Source organism: Pantherophis guttatus, chromosome 1, assembly GCF_059756535.1.
Source record: "Pantherophis guttatus breed Tessera chromosome 1, ASM5975653v1, whole genome shotgun sequence".
NCBI lineage: Eukaryota > Metazoa > Chordata > Lepidosauria > Squamata > Colubridae > Pantherophis > Pantherophis guttatus.
Window position 1 is genome coordinate 167,277,206 of NC_142063.1, and position 25,177 is coordinate 167,302,382.

The following is a 25,177-nucleotide window of genomic DNA, read 5'->3' on the forward strand; positions in this document are numbered from 1 at the left end:
CTGAAATAAAAAAGAACTTAATTTATAGTTGATATAGGCAGGGATCATTCTGAATATGAGCTGGGATTTTAGAATGGCTGGGTGGAAGTTGAATTTAGATTTTTTTTTTCACACACTGGCTGTTTTTACAAAGCAAGCTTTGACATCTATTGTGTATTTCTACAACCAAATCCAATTATGAAATGTAGTTCCTTATCCCTGTCTTCATAATTATGTATAGCCAGCACAGAGCCTTGCCAAGTTCCCAGGAGATTGAAAAGATTTTAGATGTTGAAAAGAGAGGATTCTGCCAGTGTCTGCACCGCATTCCTATCCTGTAGTTGGAATCAACCATTAATTCAACAGGCTATAAATCTGGCACTCCAGTATAGAAACCCAAGTGCTACTGGATCCTTAACCTAGTCCTGTTTTGTATACATTAAACAACGCTTGTTCTCATTTTGACCTAACAATAGTAATTGCCAAGGGGTAACTTATTAGGAGGATTTTTAAATAAAACTCTAAATTAAGCTTCCAGAGTTAGTATACAGTGTAAAGGTTCTTTCATAGTGAACTTGATTCCTACTGACTTCATGCCCATACTACTTTATTACCAACCTTACAGGCTTTTGTGAGATGTTTTTCAACTTCTCTGTTTAGGATACAGCCTTGGGATTCCCTAATCTCTCGTTCAAGTATAAATCAGGGTTGATGTTATTTAGGATCTGAACCAGTGGTGAAATCCATTTTTTTTACTACTGGTTCTGTGGGCGTGGCTTGGCTTGGTGGGCATGGCAGGGGAAGGATACTGCAAAATCTCCATTCCCACCCCACTCCAGGGGAAGGATACTGCAAAATTCCCATTCCCACCCCACTCGGGGGCCAGCCAGAGGTGGTATTTGCCAGTTCTCTGAACAGCTCAAAATTTCCGCTACTGGTTCTCCAGAACCTGTCAGAACCTGCTGGATTTCACCCCTGGTCTGATCCAAGACAAGATTGGCTAGGTCATACTACTTCCTGAGCTACTGCTGTACAAGGTTTTCAAACAGTATTCTTGTTCACTCCAAGTTATTTTAGCAAATCACACACACACCCTTTTTTTTTGCATAAAGTGAAGTCTGAATTGGAAAATGTCTTTGAATTGCATATCACAACACCTGTGATTTATAATTAAACAGCATCATTATATACATACGTGAATATTTTTAAGAGCAAAATAGCAACTTTGATGATTGTATCCTCAATTTAAATCTAAAACGATAAATTAAAATTTTGATGCATTGAAACAGGAACACACTTATGTTGTTCAGTTTAAATGTTTGATTCCTAGTCTTATGGAGAGTTTTTTTTACCCTTTTACCTTTTAAGATACAGTTCCCAAAGGCCACTATTTTGTATATTTAGTATTACTAACTGAAACTGAAATACTAATCTCCAAATTTCTTGATCAAAAGTTTTTAATGGTCCTTTAATCTCTTGTTACTCTCATAATACAGTTAATTCAGCGATTTAGAAGCAAATATTTCTGTAAGAAAAAGCTTAACAATTAATACATTAAATGAGTAGTACAATATTATAGATTTATAAACTTGTTTTAATCAAGTAGGGTTTTTTTTACAGTGGTAACTGTATGCTTAGTGTATCATATTTTTAAGTCCAAATATTGTAAAGTTTAGTCTCAGCACTGACAAATAATGGAGACAATTGTGATGTGATATTGCTCAGCAAATCAAAACCTTAGTCTGTTTAGATTAGAACCATGGTGGCGCAGTGGTTAGAATGCAGTATTGCAGGCTAACTGCATTCCACTGCCAGGAGGTCGATCCTGACCAGTTCAAGTTTGATTCAACCTTCCATCCTTCTGAAGTCGTAAAATGAAGTCCCATATTATTGGGGCAATGTGTCAGAGTTTGTTACAAAAATCAAATCCAGAAAGCACACACAGGCAGGTTGATGCAGCAAGATTCATTAACTTCTTTATATACATAATAACACATAAAGTAAATTTACAATACCAACAGCAGATTTCTAAGCAGCCCTCATTGGCTGACTTAGTTGCTATGCCTATACATTGGCTGACCTTATTACCATGTCCTATTCCAGCCAGTCCCCAATGGCTGACCTGTTGCCATGTCTATCCAGTTCATGAATATTTTGACACAATGTGCTCACATTGTAAACTGTCAGAGAGTGCTGTAAAACACTATGAAGCATACTGTATCTAAGTACTATTGCTATTGCTGTAAATTAAAACTAATTAGAAAGAAATACTTCATTGAGACATTCTAGGAATAAAAGTTTCTGAAAATCTTTATGTATTTCTTTTCTGAAACGATGGATTTGATCTACAAAAATGTGGCATGTGAACTCCTTTCCTGTCCCTTCCATCAGTTATAATTTCCTTTGCTTCCAACCCCAAGAAATATAATTTTAAAATCAGGAGAAAGAAAATTTTTAAAGAAATGAAGGCCTCCTTCAGGAAACATGAAATAGACTGCTTTTCTGCCCTTGCTTAGCATAATAGCTCACCCTCTTCAGGAGAGCCTTTCAAAAGAAGTTTGAGAAGGGAGGGGGCTGCCCTGGGGAAGTGATTGCTGAAATGAATGAATGGCTCTAAGAATTTAAGTCATGCTTGCCCTGCATTTGCAAAATGCAACCTCTTAAAAATGTATTCTGCTAAACTTTCTCATATTCAGTTTTCTGTTTCTTTGGTGTCCAGACTAAGTATGAAAACATGTCATCAATTTGTATTTTCCTCCTCCCCACCCCTTTTTTTAAAAAAAAACACTTTCAGACTTTAGGCATTTTTAGTAACTTGTTGCCAAGACTGCTTTAGGGAAGAAAAGAGAAAATGAGCAAAGAAAACAATTGATCATTAACAGTCCTTTGTGGCTATTTCCTTTGATTCTTTTTTTTTTTCATGAGATAAACTAACAATGCCAAATCTCAAAATACAATATTCATTCTATAGGCAACTTGGCTTCCAAAAAGATTTAAGGGGGTGGGATTGGATGTGGCAGTACAGAGGACAGAGGAATATGCAGTGAGATGCCTTGTAAGAAAAAAATGTTAATCAGTTCTTGACCCTTAGGAACTCTACACAGAGACCGTAACTGCAAGCCAGAAATAAAACAGTTATTAGTTTCACCACATCCTGCTAAAAAAGCTGAATAATGGACAGTGTGCATAAGGAAACAGGCAAAAAGATCATCCAAGGACATCACTTTGGCAAAGTATTCTGAATCTTTCATTTTCAATGTTCTATTTATCTTACAAGGAAATGGATAACAATTTGTCACATAGCTCATCCTAGTAATTGCATAACTCTACACAATGCGCTCTTTATAATGGTGTGGAAAAAAGAAATGCTTTCAGCAATAATGGAGTTCTTTCACATATTGTCTTATAGGTGTTGCAGACTCCCAGGGCATGCCTAAGAGCTTCAGATAGTTTTACAGGATAAACAAGAGGAAGTTAGATTTTATAAATATATATGCCCTGTTTCCCCCAAAATAAGACATCCCCTGATAATAAACCCAATCGGGCTTTTGAGCCCATGGCAATAAGGCCAAGCACTTATTTCAGGGTTCAAAAAAATATAAGACAGGGTCTTATTTTCGGGGAAACACGGTATATACACCTCGCATTTTGTATAGCAGCAAGCTCCAGGAAGAAAATGAAAGAAAACACATTCAAGGGAGACAGTTGACCTCTACAGTTACACATCCTCTCTGCTTGTGCCAATTAACTCTCTGAATTCTCTGAATCCCCTTTTCCCAGTGGTGGGATTCTGGGGCTTCTAGGGGGTTCAGCTGAACCCTTTGTTAAATTGCTGGCTCGCCCAGCTCCTTGCCCCGCCCCTCCGCACTACTATTTATTCCCAATAAATGGGGCGAGCGAGCCAGCAATTTAACAAATGGTTCGGTGTTTTTTTGTAATTTATTGGCCCCGCAGCACACCGAACCATTTGTTAAATTGCTGGCTCGCCCACCCCTCCTCCCACCCGCGCGGCGCCAGCCTACCGTAGCCAGGGGTAGGCAATTGTGGCTCTTTTACAACCTGTGGACTTCAACTTCCAGAATTCCTGAGACAGCTTGGCTGTCTCAGGAATTCTGGGAGTTGAAGGCCACAGATTGTAAAAGAGCCACAATTGCCCACCCCTTCCCTAGCCTGAGTTCCGCTGCCTGGGATCCATGTGGGCTGCCACGTGGTTCCCCACTGGCTCCGGACGCAAGAGAGCAGGATGGAGAAAGCAGCTTCCACGCCTTCACTCACCCTCACTCTCTGCTCTGTTGGATCGCCGGCCGTTCGCTTAGCCTGCCCACTCCCAATCTATTGCTGCCTCCGGAGTCCCAGCTGATGGCTAGAGGGATAAAAACTGTTCAAATTCTTGCCGCGGGGCTTCAAAGGGCCGCCCTATAGCCAGTGGTGCAGCCGAACTGTTTGTTAAATTGCTGGCTTGCACCGCCCCTCCGCACCACTATTTATTGCCAATAAATAGTGGTGGGCGAGGGGCGGGCGAGCCAGCAATTTAACAAACGGTTCGGTGTTTTTTTTGTAATTTTTTTGGCCCACGGAGCTTCAGCATAGGCTAACTAGCCCCTTGATTCTATCGGCCTCCCGGCTCTCAGCTGATTTGTCTCAGCTGTTTTGCTCAGGGCTCTGCTTCTTCCTTGCAAAGAGTCCTGGAGCAGATTTTTTTTCCCTTAGCTCTTCTGAAACACAAAACTGAAACTGTTTTACTGTTGCTGCAACGTTGGAAAATTAGGCAGGCAGAATTCTTTTCTTTTTCCTCACCAAAAAAGATAGGTGCAAACAATGGGAAATTTAGGGAAAGATTTTAAAACACAAAAGAAAAAAAAGCTCTATTTAACTAGGGAATTGTAATAATTGAGATACTATTAATTGTATATTTCTGAGAGCAGAAATGGTTAAGTTGCGGTTTGGAGGAATATATGGGGGAAATTATTTGGTTTATTATTATTGGTAAATATAATTAATTGATTTGTAAGAAATTGGATTGCATGGAAATAATTGGAATATTCATGTTCATATTGATTAATATACAAAAAAGGTAGTTATATAACTAATTGATTTATATTAAAATGTTGAATTTATATTAAACAACTAATATTACATAATTAACCAATGTGAGAATGGATATAAAAATAGATGACAATGGGAAGGGGTATAATATTGAATAGAAGGGAAAAATTGAATTTGATTAAGATTAGAGATGAGGATGAAGGGTAATATTGGTTTTTTACAAAAATAGATGAGGAATAAATATGGCAAAAAGGAAATATAGAAATTGTAAATTTAATTGAAATGACTAAACACTGTTTAAATTTGTGAACCGGCCAAATACTCTGTTCAAAGAAAATACACCGTATGTTTGTATGTGTGTTTCTAATTATTGCTATTTATTCATATTTGTTCTCTTTTATTCTTTAAAGTTTAACAATTCATTCTTTATCTTAATATCTTAATATTTGTTTGGGGTTGGCTTTCTTCCCTTTCATCTTTTTTATTGTACAGCAATCTTTCTCCTCAAACCTACCACCTCTCTCTTTTCTTTCCTTCTTACTTTCTCTTCCCCCCACTCTCTTCTTCTCCTCCCTACTTCCTCTTTCTTTCTCCTTCTCCTCCTCTCTTCCTCCCTCTCTTACCCTCCCTCCTATTCTAATTTCCCTTCCCTTTCTTCATTCCTCTCTATTGCTGTATCCTTTTATGCATATGGACTACTCAGAGGGCTGAAAAAGTTATTTCTGACTGGTCCTCACACTTTTGACCAGTCCTCGAACTTACGACTGTCCTCACATTTTACGTTTTTGCCCTATCTTGTCACCATGGTGAAGAGAAGCAGTTGTGAAATGAGTGACATGGTTGTTAAGAATGCTACAATGGACATAAATGATGACCAGTCATAAGTGCGAAGACCAGTCAAAAGTGCGAGGACCTGTCAGAAATAACTTTTTTCAGCCCTCTGGGTAGTCCTTTTGTGCATATGGACTACTCAGAGGGCTGAAAAAGTTATTTTTGACTGGTCCTCGCACTTTTGACCAGTCCTCGAACTTACGACTGTCCTCACATTTTACGTTTTTGCCCTATCTTGTCTCCATGGTGAAGAGAAGCAGTTGTGAAATGAGTGACATGGTTGTTAAGAATGCTACAATGGGCATAAATGATGACCAGTCATAAGTGCGAAGACCGGTCAAAAGTGCGAGGACCTGTCAGAAATCACTTTTTTCAGCCCTCTGGGTAGTCCTTTTGTGTATATGGACTACTCAGAGGGCTGAAAAAGTTATTTTTGACTGGTCCTCGCACTTTTGACCAGTCCTCGAACTTACGACTGTCCTCACATTTTACGTTTTTGCCCTATCTTGTCACCATGGTGAAGAGAAGCAGTTATGAAATGAGTGACATGGTTGTTAAGAAAGCTGCACGGGCATAAATGTGAGGATGGTCATAAGTGTGAGGACCGGTCAAAAGTGCGAGGCCCAGTCAGAAATGACTTTTTTCAGCCCTCTGAGTAGTCCTTATGCACATAGCCACGCCCACCCGGTCACATGATGAGCTAGCCACGCCTACACAGTCACGTGACCAGCTAGCCACGCCCACCCAGTCACATGATTGCCAAGCCACACCCCCAACTAAGCCGCGCCCACAGAACCTGTTGTTAAAAAAATTGAATCCCACCACTGCCTTTTCCCACATGAGCCCTTTGCCCCTTTACATGATGGGCAAGACACAGGAGTGGTTTTTAAGTGAGCAAGCAGGGATTATTTCAGATTGTTATTCTTACCTCAGGTATCTGGACAGCTGGGTTCCCCATAGCTGGCCGCTGAAGGAAAACAACTTGCTTAGTGGCTAGATTGCCTTCACTGAAACATTAAAGAAACTGTTTTTAAAATTCTGTCTTTCTCTGGTTTTGTTCATATACAATTCTACAGTATTCACTGGAATGAATGAGGTTGAAATTGGATGATATTTTCTTAGTGAGGTGCCACATACAACAAACATAGTTGTGCATGTATTTAACATGTTTGTTTATATATTGCCTTCCTTTTAGCATCCAGCAAAAAAGACAGTACTCCTTACAGTCACAACAGATTCAATCATATGCTATTTCAGCAAAGGAGGAATCTCATATGCCATCAGGGCCTGTTCTCAGGGGCCACTTCATTCCTATCTACAAAGCAATTCTTCTCAATGCTAAATGTTGTAGCTTATGATTTTCTTTATACATTGTTCTAAAACAATCTCCCCCTTAAGTTTTTTAAGTCAGCTGTCACCCCATCATATTTTAATTTTTTGGGAATAATTGAGGACAACAACATATAATATTTATGAAATTACTGACTGCTTTTTCAAGCAAATTTTTCTCTTAATATTGAAAAGAAATGTACTAGCAAAATTTATTCAGAGGCAATGCAGCCTCTAAAATTATCTTATCTTTAACTAGTCATGCCCAAATTTGTTACATCTGTTAATGTAAATAGTACATATTTGTCTTTCCCTAACAGTAATGTGGCCAAGTCATATTTGACCTTGGAATTAATGATCTTGATGAGTATTTTAAGGCAGCGCTTTTGTTTTCATTAACATTTTCTTTTTAATTTCATAAACATGACACATACAGATACCTTATTATCAGGGGTGAAATGCTCCTGGTTCGGACCGGATCAACCGATCTGATAGCGATAGAGACGGGTGGTTCGGAGAACCGGTAGCAAAAATCCCTGCCCCCCACATTGCCCACCTGAGCTGTGCAATCATCAGAGGCTTTTTTTTTCTTTTTAAAAGCATTTTTCTACATTTTTTCTTTGGCCGAAAAAATGCTTTTAAAAGTAAAAAAAAAAGCCTCTGATGATTGCGCGGCTCAGCTGGGATCATCAGAGGCTTTAAAAAAAAAGAAAAGAAAGCCTCTGCCGATCTGGCAAGTCAGCTGGGATCGTCAGAGGCTTTAAAAGCCGAAGAGGTTGTAGAAAAAATGGTTTTAAAAGTAAAAAAAAAAAAAGTTGGCCACGCCCACTCAGTCATATTACCCCCCCAAGCCACACCCACAGAACCAGTAGTAACGAATTTTACATTTCACTACTGCTTATTATTACAACATCTGTCTGTCTTGAAAGAGCTTCCTTCATTCTAAGTATTGTCAAATTATCTGGGTCCACATATTGTGCAGAGAACCAATGTGAATTGTTTAGTTTTGGTTTGGTACATTATGTGAGCTTCATCGTTATTAAGTTCATCCCAAAAAGTTAAATTTGCCCTCCAGACACTCCCACTTCCTTGTGAACACATACATGGCTTTTTTTGTTGATCTGTTTTTGTTTTGAAGGGAGGGGGTGTTTTGCTTTTGGCAACAATAGCAAAGCGGCTTGTTAAATCGTCTTCCAGGATGATTTCCCATCTATGCTGCAGCCCTTGTTTTTCCTGATAGCTTCTCATCAATGCAACTAACCAAATTCTCACCAGGATTAATTTGTTCAAGATTGATCAAGGTCAATGCATCCCCTCTTCTGCAAACAGTGATTTAGAAGATTGGCTTAGTACAGTGCCTGATATTAGCAACAGTATGATCTGGCAATCAAACAATCAGTCAATCAATCATTAGCTTTGTAAACATCATGGGATTCCATTGAGGATGCTTATGGATGACATTAGAAAGACAAGAGAAAAAGGGGAATTCTGTTATTTTTCTGCTTTTTTAAAAAAAGTGAGGTTAAGAATTTATCTGGAAACAAGTCATCTTTCTATATCCTATTTTATGTTGTGACACCATAGAATCATCAAAGGCATTAACTCATGGCTAAAACTTTTAAGTTTAAAGAAATGCTCCATACTGAAGTACTGAAGCTGCTTTAAAAAACAACTTTAAAATAGACCTGGCCTTATTAAAATGCTGAACACGATAAATGTCAGGGGATAAATTCACAATTGAACTGAATGAAGTTGGGATTGCCCCTGAATTTCAATGAAGGAGGGAAAGAAAGTACATTAAAAGGATCTGTTTTATATGTTGAATTTTCTTCCTATATTTTGTCTTAACAAAAGATATAGGTGGACTTGGATTGAAAAATGAGGAAGAAAACACATTGCTGCAACTAGATATTTTTCATAGCTTTTGCCTTTTTAATTTGCTACTTGCAGATTATATTTAATGGCATTATTGGACTTGTTTACCAGTAAGAATTGAAGTTATACTTATTGTTCTGCTTATTTTCATACTGGAATAACTACAAGAAAAAAATAAATGTGGTGGAAGACTAAATGACACAATGCATCAAATACATTATATGCTGTTTTGACACCTTGATTTCTGTTATGGTCAGAAATTATGTTATGGTTACTAAAGATAATGTGAACCATATTAATGTCAATCATGCTAAAATGTCCAAATCCGTGCTGGCAGATCTAAAGACAGAGAAACATTTGTACTGTTCCATCCATGTTTGACATCTTCCACCTTTCACTGCAAAGGAAATCTTACAATTCCCTCCAAGGTCAGGTTTGTGGGCAAGAATTGGGAGAGCCAGAGTGCTTTTTTAAAATTTGCCCCTGAAATAGCCCAATATCCCTTTTCTAAAGCTTTATTCACTTGGGATTTTCCAATCCTTGAAAAGGTTTTCTGGAAAGTGGTATCCTATGGCCCATGGGTACACAGGGTGACACCCTAAACCTTGAGCAAGCAAAAGTGCTTTCATGTAGGTAAGAAGGGAGAAGTTCCAGTAGCTCTTCTTGCTACTGTCCCCATTTTCTGGGGGGGGAAATCCTTTTCTACAATAGTTGATTTTTGGTGGGTCTACTTTAGAGAGAGGAACAACAGGAAATCTTACTGTGAAAACAGAAACTCTTCTAATTACAGGATTTAAAGAGTTATTTTGGGGGAAATGCTAATATTCCTGTAATCCTCTGAACAAACTGTGTGTGAACTGATGCAAAAGAAAAGTTCTCTGCATTTAGCAGAAAGTAAAAGCTATTAATATTCCACTTGCGTACTGGGGTCAGAGTTCAAAGTCTGTGGGAAAAACAGAACTGCAGACTGAAAAACATGTTATTCTTTTTTTTTTAACCAATGTGAGCAATATCGCATGACAACTGAGCATAAAGTGTTTCACACAAATTAATGCAGCACTTCCTCAATTTTTAAAATGAAAGTAGTAACTACGTTTCTAATTCAGAATTGCTAGCAGACTATTCTGGCAGGTAGAGTACTTTAAAAAAAAAGATGATTTAATTAATTCAGTAATTTGGATTGCACTTTTAAAACTGAACCAAATAACATCTTATAACAAATTTCCCAGATGTGTCAGGACTCCCATTTAGCCATGAATGTGCCAAAGCAGGCTTCTAGGCTACAGATTCCTTTGTGCATAAATGCTTTGTGTATCATTCATGTGGCTGATCCAATTGCCTGGCAGGTTCACATAGTCCACAGTCAGTAAATGGGGGCTGGAATCGCTTGCTTTAAGAAGCTGATAAAGAAAGCTTTTAACTCTTTTAAAAAAACTTTTTTTTTCTGATAGCTGATTAAGAAAGGTTGCTGACTCAACACATTGTATTGGATTGAGGTTATTTCCCTTCTGATCATCTATGTTTTTAAAGGAAGAAGTAGATAGGTTGAACTAATTGTTGGAAAACAAGTGCTCAAAATACACTTTTACACATCCGGTTTTTGTAGATTGTTGTTTTATTTGGAATGATACACCAGTGATTTGGAAACTATCAGGAAGACAATAGTAATATGTCTTGTTTATGTTAATATTTTTCCTGTGTATAAAGTGAGAAATTATCAATTCCCCATAAGTTATACAATAGTCCAAACCTGGCTCTGCCAGTTAGCTTGGGGCTCCAATGGGGGAGCATCACAGTGGAGGTGGTTGATTAACAACAGATCCCACCTACCCTCCCTCCCTCCTGCTCCCAACCTCCCTGTCTTTTAATTGGCTCGTAATGTTTGGATTTTGTGTTGTCTTATTTATGTTTTTAGCTTACATAGTTTTTATCTTTTATATTGTAAGCCGCCCAGAGTTACCTTGAGGTAAAATGGGTGGCCTATTAATTTTATAAATAAAATCAAATCAGTAAAGATATATTTGAAAATCATTTTATCTTTGGGAGTCCTTTTCAGAAGACTAGCTAGAAAAGCAGATTTAATTTCCTTTTAAATATGTACAATTTTCTCTTTCTCCTATTAAATAATTATGTTCAGAAATCTTCAGTTCATAAGAAATGATTGCTTTCTTTGTGGACTAGTCCAGTGGTCCCCAACCTTTTTATCGTCGCGGCCCGCTGAGCGCGCGCAGGGTTGGGGGCACGGCCCAGGAGCTTTTGCGCACGGCCCATTGCGCACGGCCCAGGAGCTTTTGCGCACGGCCCAGGAGCCTTTGCGCTGCAGCGTTCATGTCCCCCGGCCGCTGCGCGGCCCGGTGCCAGGTACTCCACGGCCCGGCACCGGTCCGCGGACCGGGGGTTGGGGACCACTGGACTAGTCTTTCTTTATTTGCATATGATAAAAATAAGTTTTGTATTTGTATTGCTTTTTTTGTATAATAGTTCAAGGGACTTCAGACTAGGTGAGCTGTTTAATCCAGTTTGATACAATAAAATATTAGTATATGTGGAATTAAGAACAGTTCCAAACCTGGCATAAAGAACAGGATATGTTTGTGTGCATATATGGATAAAGATATGCATACTGAATAGCTAGTTGGCATGTGACTTTGATCACATTTTGCAGCTGTGATGAGAGCCTCTACTCCTCTATGTGTAGGAAAGTTATAGTTCATGATCCGCATCCATCTTTGCATGCCTTATTTTCACAAAGGACTGCTATTTATTATGACCCCAAAAATACTATACAGTTTTGCTTATTCATTACTACCACATGATAGCTATTTAATGACTAAAATGCTATTTCCTGCAACAGTCCCTTAGTTATAAAAAATTTCAAACTTCCTTTTTTTCCCTAATGTCCCTTCTGCTATCTACAAATACTCAAGATAAGGATGGAGTCTATGAGCTGAGGCTATTTGCTTTCATTCTATATAAGCCAAGCTTGTTTTTCTTGAAAGACATGCTATTTGGTCTGCAAAGATACTGATGGAAATAATAGGATAATATATATCCTGTTAACTTTTCTCAGCTGATCACTTTAGCGTGCAACAGGCAGAAAATATAATTCTAGGAGGTGAAACTCCTAGGACACTTATTTCATTCAGGCATTTCAAACTTTAAATGCACATCTTCAGAAAACACTTTAAATGTTATTTTTAAATCTGTAGATGAATATTTCTAAGATATTATTTTTAAACAGGGAATTCAAAAATTGCTGTTATCCCTGTGAGAAATAAAATAAAAATATGCTGCCTTTCAGTTAAAGAGAATTGGTGCAGGACCTAGGCCAATTCTCATGAAATAAATATATAATTGCTTGAATCAATTCCTAAATTATTCTGCCCTTCAACAGATTATATGGAAAGGTTTTCCCCCCGCCTGTCTCTGCTCAAGCAATTGTTACTGAAGTAGTGGGCCAGCTGCCTAGGAGGTATCATAGAGAGAGATTGTTTAATTGTGCTAACTGATGGTTAAATATCAAATAGATGTTTAAAAATCTGCTATTGGTTACAGCTGACCATTACAGTCCTATGCAGACATTAAAAAAGGGGAAAAAATCACCAATGTGGAAGACAATATAGATATTTGCAAATATGAAGGCTTTCTTCCTGCAGATAACTAAACTATTTGTTGTGTTCTCAGATGGGCATTTGAGTGAGATGAGCATGGATATCACCCATAAATACATAGACCAAGGAGATATCACATGTCCCTGTCTTACTGCCTGTGTAGTTCTGAATCATTCATGAATCATTCCATTTATTGTCATGTTTGCTTTACAGGTAGTCCTCACCTTATGACCAGTTGAGCCTAAAATTTCTATTGCTAAGTGAGACATTTGTTAAGTGAGCTTTGGCTCATTTTATAACCTTTCTTGCCACAATTGTTAAGTGAATCAATGTGGTTGTTAAATTAGCAACACTGTTATTAAGTTCTGGCTTCCCCATTGACTTTGCTTGTCAGAAGGTCACAAAAGGTGATCACATGACCCTGGGACACTGCAACCGTCATAAATATGAGTCATTTGCCAAGCATCTGAATTTTGATCATGTGACCAAGGGGATGCTGCAATGGTCATAAATGTGAAAAACGGTCATAAGTCACTTTTTCCAGTGCCGTTGTAACTTTGAAGAGTCATTAAAGGAACTGTTGTAAGTCAAGAACTACCTGTATACTCTTGTTGTATTTAGCAACTAGTCCTCAGCTTCATATTTCAACAAACATTTCCTAATTTAAGCCATCATTTTTTGTTTTGTAAACCGATAAATGTTCAGTTAATTTCTCAAATTCAAGTTTCTGAATAATCCATTGAAGAGGAAAAATGTAGGGCTAGTCTCTGATTCAGCCACCATTCTGCAAATCTCAAATGATGGTCTGAATTCCTCCCCTCAGTCTTTCAAAATCATGCACAAGAATACCAAAACCTCATGAGATTTCCCATAACTCAGCAGTTTGCACATTAGATTGCTGAAATATCATTGATATTTTTAAAAAACATTTTATACGTATAGGCCACAAACATCTCCCTTAATATATATATTATATTAATAGATGTATTCAATTACATTCCCGGGAATAGGAAGAGAAATTGTTATTTCGTCTACCTGTCCAGTCGGATGACAGGAGTAGGCAACACACATGTTAAAAGCCAGCCAAATTCAGCCAAAGTGTGCAGTAAAGGACCATAATCAGTTTTGATTTCACTGCCCTGTTAACAAAAATAGATACAGAAATATATATGTAAGAATAGGGTAAGCATTTCCACAGGTTAACCACGAGATGTGGAGAGGAAGGAGGGGAAACCCAAAGGTCCTTGCATATTAAAAAAGGATTATTAACCATTAATATACAAAAAATAAGAACATGCATATACTTTTCTGGTATAGTTATGTTTTTTTCTTCCTATTGCTGTTCTGGTGTGTTTATAGAAAGAAATTTGACAATTACATATTTTTTTTCCTAAAGAAATTCAGTTCCATTAAGTTTAGTTCCATTTTATTTTTAGTGTAGACCTGAAAACACAAGCCAAAACTTCTGTCCATTTGTGGTAATGCATGCCAAAAGCTGATTTTATAATATTTACTATAGATAGAACAACCCAATGCTGGTCTAATCAGAAATGAAATCCAATTCCTGGAGTTGCAATCTTATTCAGTTTTAAAACACACTGGAAATTACATTAATATATACTTTTAATGTCTGACTTATCAAACATTTTAAAAGTTATGGTACACATCATTTTCTTTTCCATTGGTTAAATAATCATTTTGTTTCTGTAACAGCATAATAGTTTTTAAAGTGTTATGTTATATTACACAAATATTATTATTACTGGTATGGCCTAAAAAAAAAATCTAATTACATTATGTCAAAAGATTTTGTGTGTGTGTGGTCTTGAAATGTTCTTGTTCCTCACAGCCCTTTCTCCCTAATCTTCTCTTTAGTTTCTAAATGTGATTGAACCTAAAAGTACATATATATTGTGACTTTAATGATGTACGTAAATTGATGAGCTAAGAACAAAGAAATTATCTGTTTATATATAGAGAGGACTTTTCCCTCTTAAGAGCTCTAATTCATGCAAACCCATTTCTGCATAATTATTGGATATAAAACAGTATTTAAAAAAAAAAAAAACTTGAGAAGCTTCCGTTGCAGCCATATCACCACCATTGGACCCACTTTTTATCGTAAAAAGGCAGGAACAGGGACAAAAACTACGTAATGTGTAATTCTCCTTCATCTGCACATGCAAACTCTCTAGAATAGAGATTTTTTTTTCCAGTTTATTCCTGTCTCTTTCTGAATTCCAAAAGTCACACTACAACAGTTATCTGTATGAGTTTCTTGAAGCAATAATAAGAGTTTGGCAACTTCTAGATGTTTTGGACTATTTCACAGCTCCTTTCTTATCTTTAAGTATATCAGCTGAGTTAAATCAAAGTTTAAAAGTTCTGAAGACTCCATTATTTGTCCCTGACATATATGGTACAATGATTGCTGATATAATTAAAAACTAATCAAAGATGTTTATTCCAGTTGTCAACGCTTATTTATGGAATCACTTGGGGAACTGAACTGGTCAGCTTTTTTGTGGGGTAACTTCTGAATAATTATTTTGTTCTTCCAAGTGGAAGTGATTGCACATATGCATTGTCAGCGAATGGCTGCTCCTTTAGACAAACTTTTTGACAAAGAGTCCTGCATTACAAAATATAAAATATGCAAATCCAAATGAAGGATGCTTCTCAGCATGATCTATTCAATATATGTGACACAGAAATGGCAATATAGTAAACCCTCTAGTTAACAGTCCTCAATGTAATTTGGATTTAACAGACAAAATATGCTGATCTGAGTTGTTCCAACAAAATTTACTGTATAAGAACAGACTTTGCTACCTTTTACTGCTAACAAGAAGGAATATAGCAGAGGAATAGAAAATGAGATACTAGAGCAGTGATGGCTAACCTTTTTGCCGTTGCGTGCCAAAAGGGGGGTGGGGGACACACGCGCATGCTCATACCCATAATTCAATGCACCCTGGCCCCCACGCATGCAACCCCACCACGCTCCCACCGCTTTTGGTATGCGATGGCAAGGTGGACCCGGTAGGCCCGTTTTTCGCCCTCCCCAGGCTCCAGAAGCTTTCTTGGAGCCTGGGGAGGGCAAAAACAGCCCCCCCCGAGGCCCTCTGGAGGCAGGAAGTGGTCTGTTTCCTGACTTCCGGTGGGCCCTGAAGGCTCAAAAATCAGTTGGCCGGCGCATACATGCGCGCTGGAGCTAAACTAGGGTAACCCTTGCGTGCCCCCCGATATGGCTCCACGTGCCACCTGTGGCACGCGTGCCATAGGTTCGCCATTACAGTACTAGAGTATAGGACCAGACCTCTTAACAAAAAGTGGATGGTTGAAAAGATGGATATGGGAAGCCAAAGAACAGATGACTATCTGAAACTTGTCAGCTTTGTAAATCTGTGAGGGATAACTATGGGGAGGCCAGTGGCTGAATTTAGTTGATGAAACTTCCTCTTTCTGCATGAAGGCAAAGAATTAATCCTTTCATGAAGTCTTCCTTGCATAAAGGGCAACCTTTGTGGTCACCTCCCTTGAACCAGAACCAATGCTTAAGTTGCCCACTTTAAGTTCTGGAATATGTTTTTGTGTCCAGAGAAGCCAATGCACTGATTCTAGTGCTATGACTTTCTTTCTAGAACAAGAGAAGGAAAATGACAATTGTTTCACACTTCCAAATTTAGCCTTGTGATTCCTTTTGTTTCTCCTTTCAATTCACCCCACCATTTATATAAAAGGCAAACTCCAGGATGCAAAAGTATTAGATAATATTGTACAGTATTTTAGACTGTAATTGTCATCACTTTCAGGAAAGTGCAAGTTCTCATATATGTCTCTTTTTGAGTCTGAAAAAACCCATTTGGATTTAATTCAACTTTAACAGAACCACCTGTTTCATTTCTTAAATTGAAGATTTCATTTATTTGTTATTGCAAACTCTTGATATTCATTTCTTTGAGGATTTTTAAAATTTAAACAGAACATTATCTTTAATGACTGCCTATCATCAACAACTTTTTAGTTGTGACAACCACTCCTACCATTGTTACTTTAAAGATTTGGCCTTTATGGACACTAGAAAACAAAGATATATACAAGGAATGATTATCTAAAATGATAATTGAACTGTGAGTTATTTTTGCTGAAACCTCAAATATGTTTAAAATTTCAAGATATCACAAACTTGCTCACATATTGATTATTTTCTAATTGTATACTGAGTTTATGTAAACCCTTGAAATTAATCAGGAAGAGTAACTTAAATTGTTAAAAACAAAAATAGGGAATTACCTCAATGACAGTCCATTGTTCTACAACAATAGCATCATTTCCTTTCTTCTCCGAACCTGGAAACCCCGGTTCTTCTTCATATATAAATAACCCTTCTAATGATTTGAGTCCAAAGTCAGCTAGAGAAAGAAAAAAAAAAAGGAAAAGTAGTATATAATATCTAAACTTTATAGTACTACACTTATGTATTAAGAGGAGTATGCTTTCTTTTTCTGTCTCACACATGATCATTTTGATGTGATTGTCAATGAACAGGATTTGGTAAATTTATATTACTTTCTTACTTATTTATGCAAGTTTAGACACTGCCTATCTTACTTTCTAAGTGACTGTGGGTGGTTAAGTTTTTTCCTGTCAAATGCCACATATCTTGGGTTCCTATGATGAGTAGGGTTGGAACCGGCAGAAATGAGGTCAGAGCCCAAAGTGCATTCGGCTATTACCTCCCTCCCCCAAATTGTCTTTTTGACACATTACGCTTTCATTTCTAACACCATGCTCAAATAATATACAAGTGTCTAATCTTCCGCAAAAGCTTTTCAGACTAGGCTGAAGTTATCTATCCTTGAATTACACATTTCTAAATAATAATTAGGGCTACTAAATCTTGGATGTGAAAGACTCCTTGTTGCCATCAAGCAGCTGTTTGATTCCCCACCCCCGCCCCCAGATCTGGTTGTCCTATTTTCAGCTATGTTCAATTTAAATTTTGATTTGGTAGATGTAATATAAAGAGAACATGCAGTACATTTCTTAAGCACAAAATGAATCTGACATTCTCATTTTTTTACAAATAAGATGGCAAATAACATACAGCAGCAAAGCAAATTCTAGGTCGACCTTCTTACTTGCTTCAAGCAAGTCATCTGCTGTTTATTTTACTTTTAGAAAGATTATATTTAAAAATTAAGTTTAAAAGGAGACTGCATATGTTAAGAATTCACAGTCTTCGTCTGCATCTGTGAGATTGATGTATTAGTTCATTTCTTAAATCACTTCATGTCTAGTTTAGCCCTTAATGAGAAATTCAATTAAATTTTGGAAATTAAATAGTTTAGATATAAATAAGAGTAAAATTTGAATATACATGTTTCTTTTTTCTGTTGGCTAACGTTAAAAAAACCCGTTGAGTGTGATTCACGTGTTTAATTCTTCCTGTAGAAACCACTTAAAAATGGGTAAGACAGCTGCTCTTGTGATGTATGTAATAGGGAGTTCATCATATGTCTCTTTTTTTTTTAAACAAAAAATTTCCATGACAGCAAACATTTCAGGTTTAGATTTTTATTTCTGGTTATCTTTTTAAGCAATTCAATTCAAAGTGGAAGGCCAGATCAATCTGAGAACTTGAACTCTCCTACAAAGAACAAGTTGGAAATTTGAAAAACTACTTAATCTTCTCCAAGCCTCTTTATAGCTTTCTTCTGCCCAGCTATTGGTAGTTCTTATTTTTCACTCCTAAATTAAGGGTGAATAATCCCTCTTTCTCTCTTTGACTCTCTCTTGGTGGGAGGAAAGGAAGTGAGAATTCCCCTCCCCCAGCCATTCTGCTCAAAACAGTTGGTTCTCTACAGCGAGAAACAAGTGATACGCATAGACAACAGCTGGTGGGGGATCTTCATTGCTTCTCCCTTCCCTCTGGTGATCTTTTAATAGTTCCCTGGGAGAGAAAGCCAATGAGTGATAAATGTAGTATCTATAACTATGGGTGAGTGACAGATGCAAGCCTTATCTGAAAGCTTTAACTATCCTGAATCAAACAGACCACTGTCTTTATTTACTCTGCAGCCTATTTTAAAATTTGCACACACTTTGTGTATCATTTTGAATTTTCTGAATGAATTTTGCTAATATCCTTATTTTTAAGTATGAAAAAGAGTATCATTATCCTTACCTTTAGAGGCTTCCCAACACACAAAGGAGTCAATTAATGATAACCCTTGTTTGTAATAAAATGTGGTTAAATCTAACCAATCAGCATCCAATGTACTAATCACAGGTCCTTTCCGTGACACTTTCAGAGACAAAATACTGTCATGATAGGTCCAACTGATGGAATCATCTTCAAAGACATTGAAAACTGTATATAGTTTGGTGTCTGAGAGAAAAAAAATGAAATAAAGATATTAGGGTAATATGCATTGTAAAAATGTCAATGGGTTATATTTACAGATTTTTTAAAAATCTACAAAATTACATTTTGCATTAAGAATACAAATTAAAACCCATTTGGATAAAAGTCCAGCATGACATTTGAATGCTATTTTAATTCAAATTGATCTATCAATCCTTCAATTATGTAAGCAAATATGTTAGAAAATCCTACTATGAAAGCCAACTTAATTCAGGGGCTTAAATCCAAACTCTTCATTCTCTCTGTACAGAACATGGTTTCCTCTTTCAATTTACATTGTGATTTGCAAAATGTTTTTCTTCTCTTTTTGTATCGTATTAACGGGATTTTTCTTTCTCGGTCTTTTTCTAGCGTCCAAAACCTACACTTCCATTCTTAAATTTTAATTGGCTCATCTATTACTGCTACCATCATGCATCTCACCAATAATCTTGCAGCTGTAACTATGCTGTGGACATCTCCCTGGGACTGCCAGTTTGCAAACTAAACTTGGCAACCTTACATCCTAATATTCCCAGCCAAATTATCCACGACACTGATATTTCTCTCTAAAGTTCATTCTTCTTGAACTAAATTCATCCTCCTCTTCCACCTACTCCCATTCAACTGTTTGCTACTTCTTTTTATGATTCACATTATTCATCTTTCTCTCTCTCTGCTCAGAATTCATCTTTTATAACATGGTGATCTTTGTTTTACAATTTGTGAGGGGTTTAAGGCTGGGTGCTACCATGCTAATTTTTTCTAATAAACTCAGTGGCAATTTTCTCTAAGTTACTAAATTTAATTTATTTTATTTTGATCAACAATCAGCAGATGACACAAGAACATAATGAAAAACAATAGTGTTCAGTTTTGTATCACCTATTGCCTGATTTTCATTGCAGTCACACAAATTTAGTTACAATATGGAAGATCCATGGTTTCATTTATTTGTTATTATTTACTAAACAATCTGAAAGAAGGAGGTTTACATAATAATCAGTACTTTCTGAGAATTGCTGCAACAGAGACTATATATAATTCTTTTGAGTATCCCATGGAAGTTATAATATATTAATGTGGTGTACAATTTGTATCTGCTCAGGTTTGTAGTGCTGAGCTTGTGGGGTTTTAGAGGGAAGGATGCTGTATCTGCCTAAAAAAGTTTTTCACAATTTGGGAAAGGTAAGAATATTTAAATATTTGGGGGATTCCTAAGTATCCTTGGCAACCTAAGTTCTGGGCTCTGTGATAATTGTTGACTTCCATTTGATGCGCCATATCATTTAGCCTTTGAGAGAATATTTGTTCAGCCAGTTTTTATCCTAAAGACACTAAGAATGGAGAGCATATGATGTTATGTTTTGTTCTGTTGTAGTTTTCCAGACTGAAAATAATTGTTAAAAAAAGTAGAGGCAATACATTTTTCAATTTGGATAGTTTGTCCTTGCTGAAAAAAGGGCTAATAAACACAGGGATACATGAGAAAGGTTTAAGAACACCTCTAAATATGGTTGTACTGTTTGATAATCCTTCTCTTAAACTATTGTTCTTAAAAATGGATTCTTCTGTAGTTTGAGATAGCTACATAGTGCATGCAGACCAGTGATGAAATTCAGCCGGCTCTATCCTGATTGCGCGATCCAGTAGCGGTGGTGGGAAGCTCCACCCACCCACCTGGATGTCATCGCGTCTCGTTTTTGACGCTCTGTGCACTCACATTTGTGAACCGGTAGCAAAGGTAAGTGAATACCACCCCTGATGTAGACCATATAGATGATGTGTTTAAATACCTTCTTTTTCCTTTAATTTATTTGGGCTGGGACAGCCTTCTATTCCCTCTTGAAAATCAGTCTTTTGTGCTGGCCTGATGTCCAGATGAATTTCTTCCTGTATTCCACTCTCAGAGGATTGATTACTCAGTGTCCCTTCATTCCAGATTCTAACATTTTCCTCTGAATCATGGCTCCTCTGCTCTCTGTTCCTTCTGCATAGTGTCGAGTCAGACTCCATATCTTCGCCCAGGTTTGTACCATTGCAGATTTTAGATTGAGAGCAAGATTGGGTTATAAACCCAACAAACTTCATTCCTCTTTTAGCAGCATCATTGACCTATATTTTTCAAAAAGACAGTACTAATTCAGTGGGATGGATATGCATATTGTTCACTAAGGCGTGTAGCTAGTTTCTGTATGATGGTTTTACATGGATTCACAGAAAGAAATATTCATTGATATATAAAAATAGCATATCTATTTTACTATTAATATTATGAAACAGCCACCTATTCAAAAATTTCAACTATTTGTAAAACATGTATCTTCAGTTTTACAGAGAGCACGATATATGGAGTCTTTCTTTTGCCTATTTGTATCTGGGTAAAAATTAATGGTATGTAAAGGGATTTTTTTTTAATGTTATTTATGCCTTTGAGTCAGTGTTGAATCCTGACAAGACCCTGCACAAATCCCCACAGTTTACTTGCAAGATTTCAGAATTGATTTGCCATTCTCTCTTTCCTAGACCCAACAGAGAAGGGCTGGCCCCAGATCACCCAGCTAGCTTCTTACTTAACTCAGGACTAGAATTCAGTCTCCCAGTTTCTAGCCTGATGCCTTAACTCCTTCTTAATTAGCTCTTAAAACATACTTGAAATGTCTTAAACATCAATGCAAAGGTTTAATAAATGCTGATGTTCTGGAATTATTTGTTCATGTATATTCCATCTTTATTATTTTTAGAAATACTTCAAGGTAGCAAACATATCTAATATTCTTTATTCCTTCTATTTTCCCCACAACAATAATTCTGTGAGGTGAGTTGGGGTGCAAGAGAGTGACCGGTCCACTAGTATTTACAATCTCCGGGTTTCTAGTCTGGTGCCTTATCATTAGACCAGTGATAGCGAGCCTTTTTGGCACCGAGTGCCGAAAAGGGAGCACTTTGTGCACACTTGTCAGGGCCGCAACCAGGAAGAGGAGCTGCCCAGGAGGCATGCATGCGCCGGATAAGGTACTTTTGGCTTCTGGCACACGCATGTGCGGCAGCCAGCAAGTCTTCTGGTTACTGCCGCGCATGCACATGCGCCAATCAGCTGGCAACCCACATGCTCACGGCACGCATGCTCACATGCATGTGTTTCTGGCCAGATGCTTCCAGCCCCAGAGGAGGAATCCGCAGTTCTGCATTGGGGGAAAGTGTTTATCTCAGACTTTTGAGATGGGAGGGGCCAAAATGAGGGGCAACACCAATGAGAATTCTCCCTGCTTGAGTGTAATCGGTCCCCAGGCAGAGTCCTTTGGGGCTTCACCTGAAGGAGGAGAGACAGTTCTGCGGAGAGAGAGAAGTGGAGAAAATGGGTGGGGGGATCTTGGTCTGAATAACCAACTTGGGCTTCTTCTCTGCACGGAACTAACTCCTCCAGTGGGTGAAGTCAAGGGAGACTCTGCCCAGAGACCAATGACACTGCAGAAGGGAGATTCCCATTGGTCCTCCTTCTTTCTGGACACTCCCAATTCTGAAGTTCGAGGAACCCCCATTCCTGGCTCACAGACCAGCTCTTCCGGTTTCTGGCACTGCCTCATGCACAAAGGCAAGCTGATCGTCGCGTGTGCATGCATGCCAGAAACCCGGAAGAGAACAGGTGACACTGTGCGTTCCAGGCACGTGGCTCCGGTTGCCACTCTGGGCACATGTGCCATAGGTTTGCCATCACGGCACTAGACCAAACTGGTTGTCAGTCAACATTTCATTCAACATGATATTCAACTTTTCATCATGGAATGTCAACATGTAATATTTCAAGGCTGCATTCTGCAACAACTTTACTGAACAGTTGAGGGACTCAGTTATCATACAGAACTAAATATATGATTCAATAGAATATTTCATCAATAAGGCCCTGGAGTTCTTCTGAAGAAATCCTAGCATAGTTTTCTCTTCTGAATTTAGAAATCAGGTTTCTGTGTAAAGCAGGCCAACACAAAGAAATGGATGTGAAAACATTTTCCATAGCTGCTGCCACCAGTTTTGTTCAACTACCCATCTTTGACTCAACAGAATCAACAGGGAACGGGAAGAGTTATGGGAGAACTGAATTGCAGGAGTCTATAAATGGGGTGCTAGCATTATTTATAGTGCTTCTCCTCTGCTGCAATCGAATGATTCTCAGTGTTTGCAGGTTACATAAAAGTTAAAACATTTGTGTGAATGTAAAACCAATCCAAACAGTCATAACAATAAAGCCAGTCAACAGGTTAGCTCTGCATAAAACCAAAAGGGAACACACATATATATATACTCACCCACCCCCACACAAAATCCAAAAAGCAAGGTGGCATCAGGGAAAGACTCAAAGAAAACCCCTCTAAAAGCAACTCAGTTTTTAGGCTTTTAGAAAACTGACAAGGAACAGGACAACCTGACGCCCTTCAGGAGGTTGCTTTATAGTATTGGTGATGCCACAGAACTGCAATGCTACCCATTCACCCTCTTGGAAATGTGGAATTATGAGAAGTGATTGAAACAGAAGATCCAGAAAGTAGTTATGTTAGCATCAAGACAAAGTTTGGTATTAGATATGTATGTTTTTGTTCGTGAACATTATCTGAGTTCTCAGAGTAGCATTATAGTTAAAGGAAAAGTAAAATATTCAGTGAAGATGGTCATACCTTCTCTAACACTTCCTTAACTGCCTCATTTGTTAGTTTTTCGTATGTTAAAGGACACTCTTCAATCACAAGCCTGGGTCTTGGTTCTCTCATTGGTGGATTCTTGTGGCTAAAACACAGAAAGAAAGCAGCCTTCGTTGAAATTTGACCTATCTTGTGCAAAATACTAGCAAGCAACACTTTTTTCCATTCCCAAAAATTATAAATTGAATGTTGGCAACTCTCTTCTTTGGGTAGCTCTTCTGTTATTCTTGATTCTTTTGCCCAAACATGTTGCTTGGAACAGAACTGAATTACACATTGAGCAACCTTATTTACATTTCATTTAAAATACTAAATATTTTTCTGTTGAAATATGCAAGTATAAATACGTGAGTTAAAAAGCAAATTTCCTTCAGATATTTAAAGAGGTTTCATTGATGGTATTTTAACTGTAATGCAGACCTGGTGAGGGTAAGATTTGAGAGACTTAATTTGAGCTATAAATGCATTACTTTTTTGTAATGGTTCTGGGGTCAGGGCTGCGTGTCTGTGCAAGGTATGCAGGAATTTCAGCATATTAAGAATGTTGTTGAGGGTTAGAGTTTGGAGGTTTTGGTGCAAACTGGTTAAGTTGGGAATAGGACAGAGCTATGGCAGCCAGTTCTTAGACACCATGAAGCAGAACCTCCCCAAGTTAGCCCAAATTATGCAGAGTGTGGGGGAGGTAACCTGGAAGTTATTGGAGGTCTTTGGCTGCCAAGACATCCAGAACTGCAGCAGAGAAATCTGGAGTGGCCTCCATAGCTGAGTAGCTTAAATCTGGGGCTGGGTTTGTGGTGGAGTACACCAGGCTTATTGTTCTGGGAGACTTGAAACTCCCTTGTTTTGGACAGATCACTCCCTATTGACCTTTGAGCAGGGAGGTAGGACCTATTTGATTAGTCCACTCAAGGAATCTGATGGATTCTTTTGGGTTCCATCCAAAAGGAAACTTGGGGTTATTCTTAGGGTTCTGGTTTTACTGAGGCCATTACCACTTGTAACAAGAGGATGACAATTGTCTTGGATTCAGTAAGACCCGTGTGGTTTTGTTATGCCTGTGGAGCTTGAAGAATCTTCATTAGTTTTCAGAGGAACCCCAGGTGATGCAGCAACATAAAAGATTTCTAGAGTTCTGCTCAATGAATGTGAAAAATGAGTCCAACTGAGATAATGAATTGGATAATTTCAATCTATCCTTCAATTTTCCCTTTAAAAAAAAAGTACTTGGCTTGCAGCTCCAGACAAAATAGTTGCAATCATCATGACAAACAACTGTTATTGTCTGAGGTTCACCAAAATGACACAAGCAATAAATGACTGAGTGCTAAGTCAGAAGATAACTGTTTTCTAACAACTAGTTAGATTTAAAGATTTGAATCTTAGGATATTTCAGCTTAAGA

At 37.8% G+C, this 25,177-nt stretch overlaps 1 protein-coding gene across 2 annotated transcripts in view; it reads right to left on the minus strand.

Annotated features, from left to right (window-relative positions):
* Positions 1-25,177, minus strand: part of RFTN2 (raftlin family member 2) — a 31,132-nt gene that overhangs the window by 864 nt on the left and 5,091 nt on the right. For both annotated transcript variants that reach the window (XM_034430097.3, XM_034430087.3), the window contains 6 exons: positions 23,754-23,862; positions 20,877-21,195; positions 18,862-19,065; positions 16,968-17,086; positions 13,707-13,810; positions 6,785-6,863 (listed from right to left, as the gene is read on the minus strand). In XM_034430097.3, the coding sequence (XP_034285988.2) occupies positions 6,785-6,863; positions 13,707-13,810; positions 16,968-17,086; positions 18,862-19,065; positions 20,877-21,195; positions 23,754-23,862 (934 nt within the window). The remainder of the gene's footprint in view (positions 1-6,784; positions 6,864-13,706; positions 13,811-16,967; positions 17,087-18,861; positions 19,066-20,876; positions 21,196-23,753; positions 23,863-25,177) is intronic.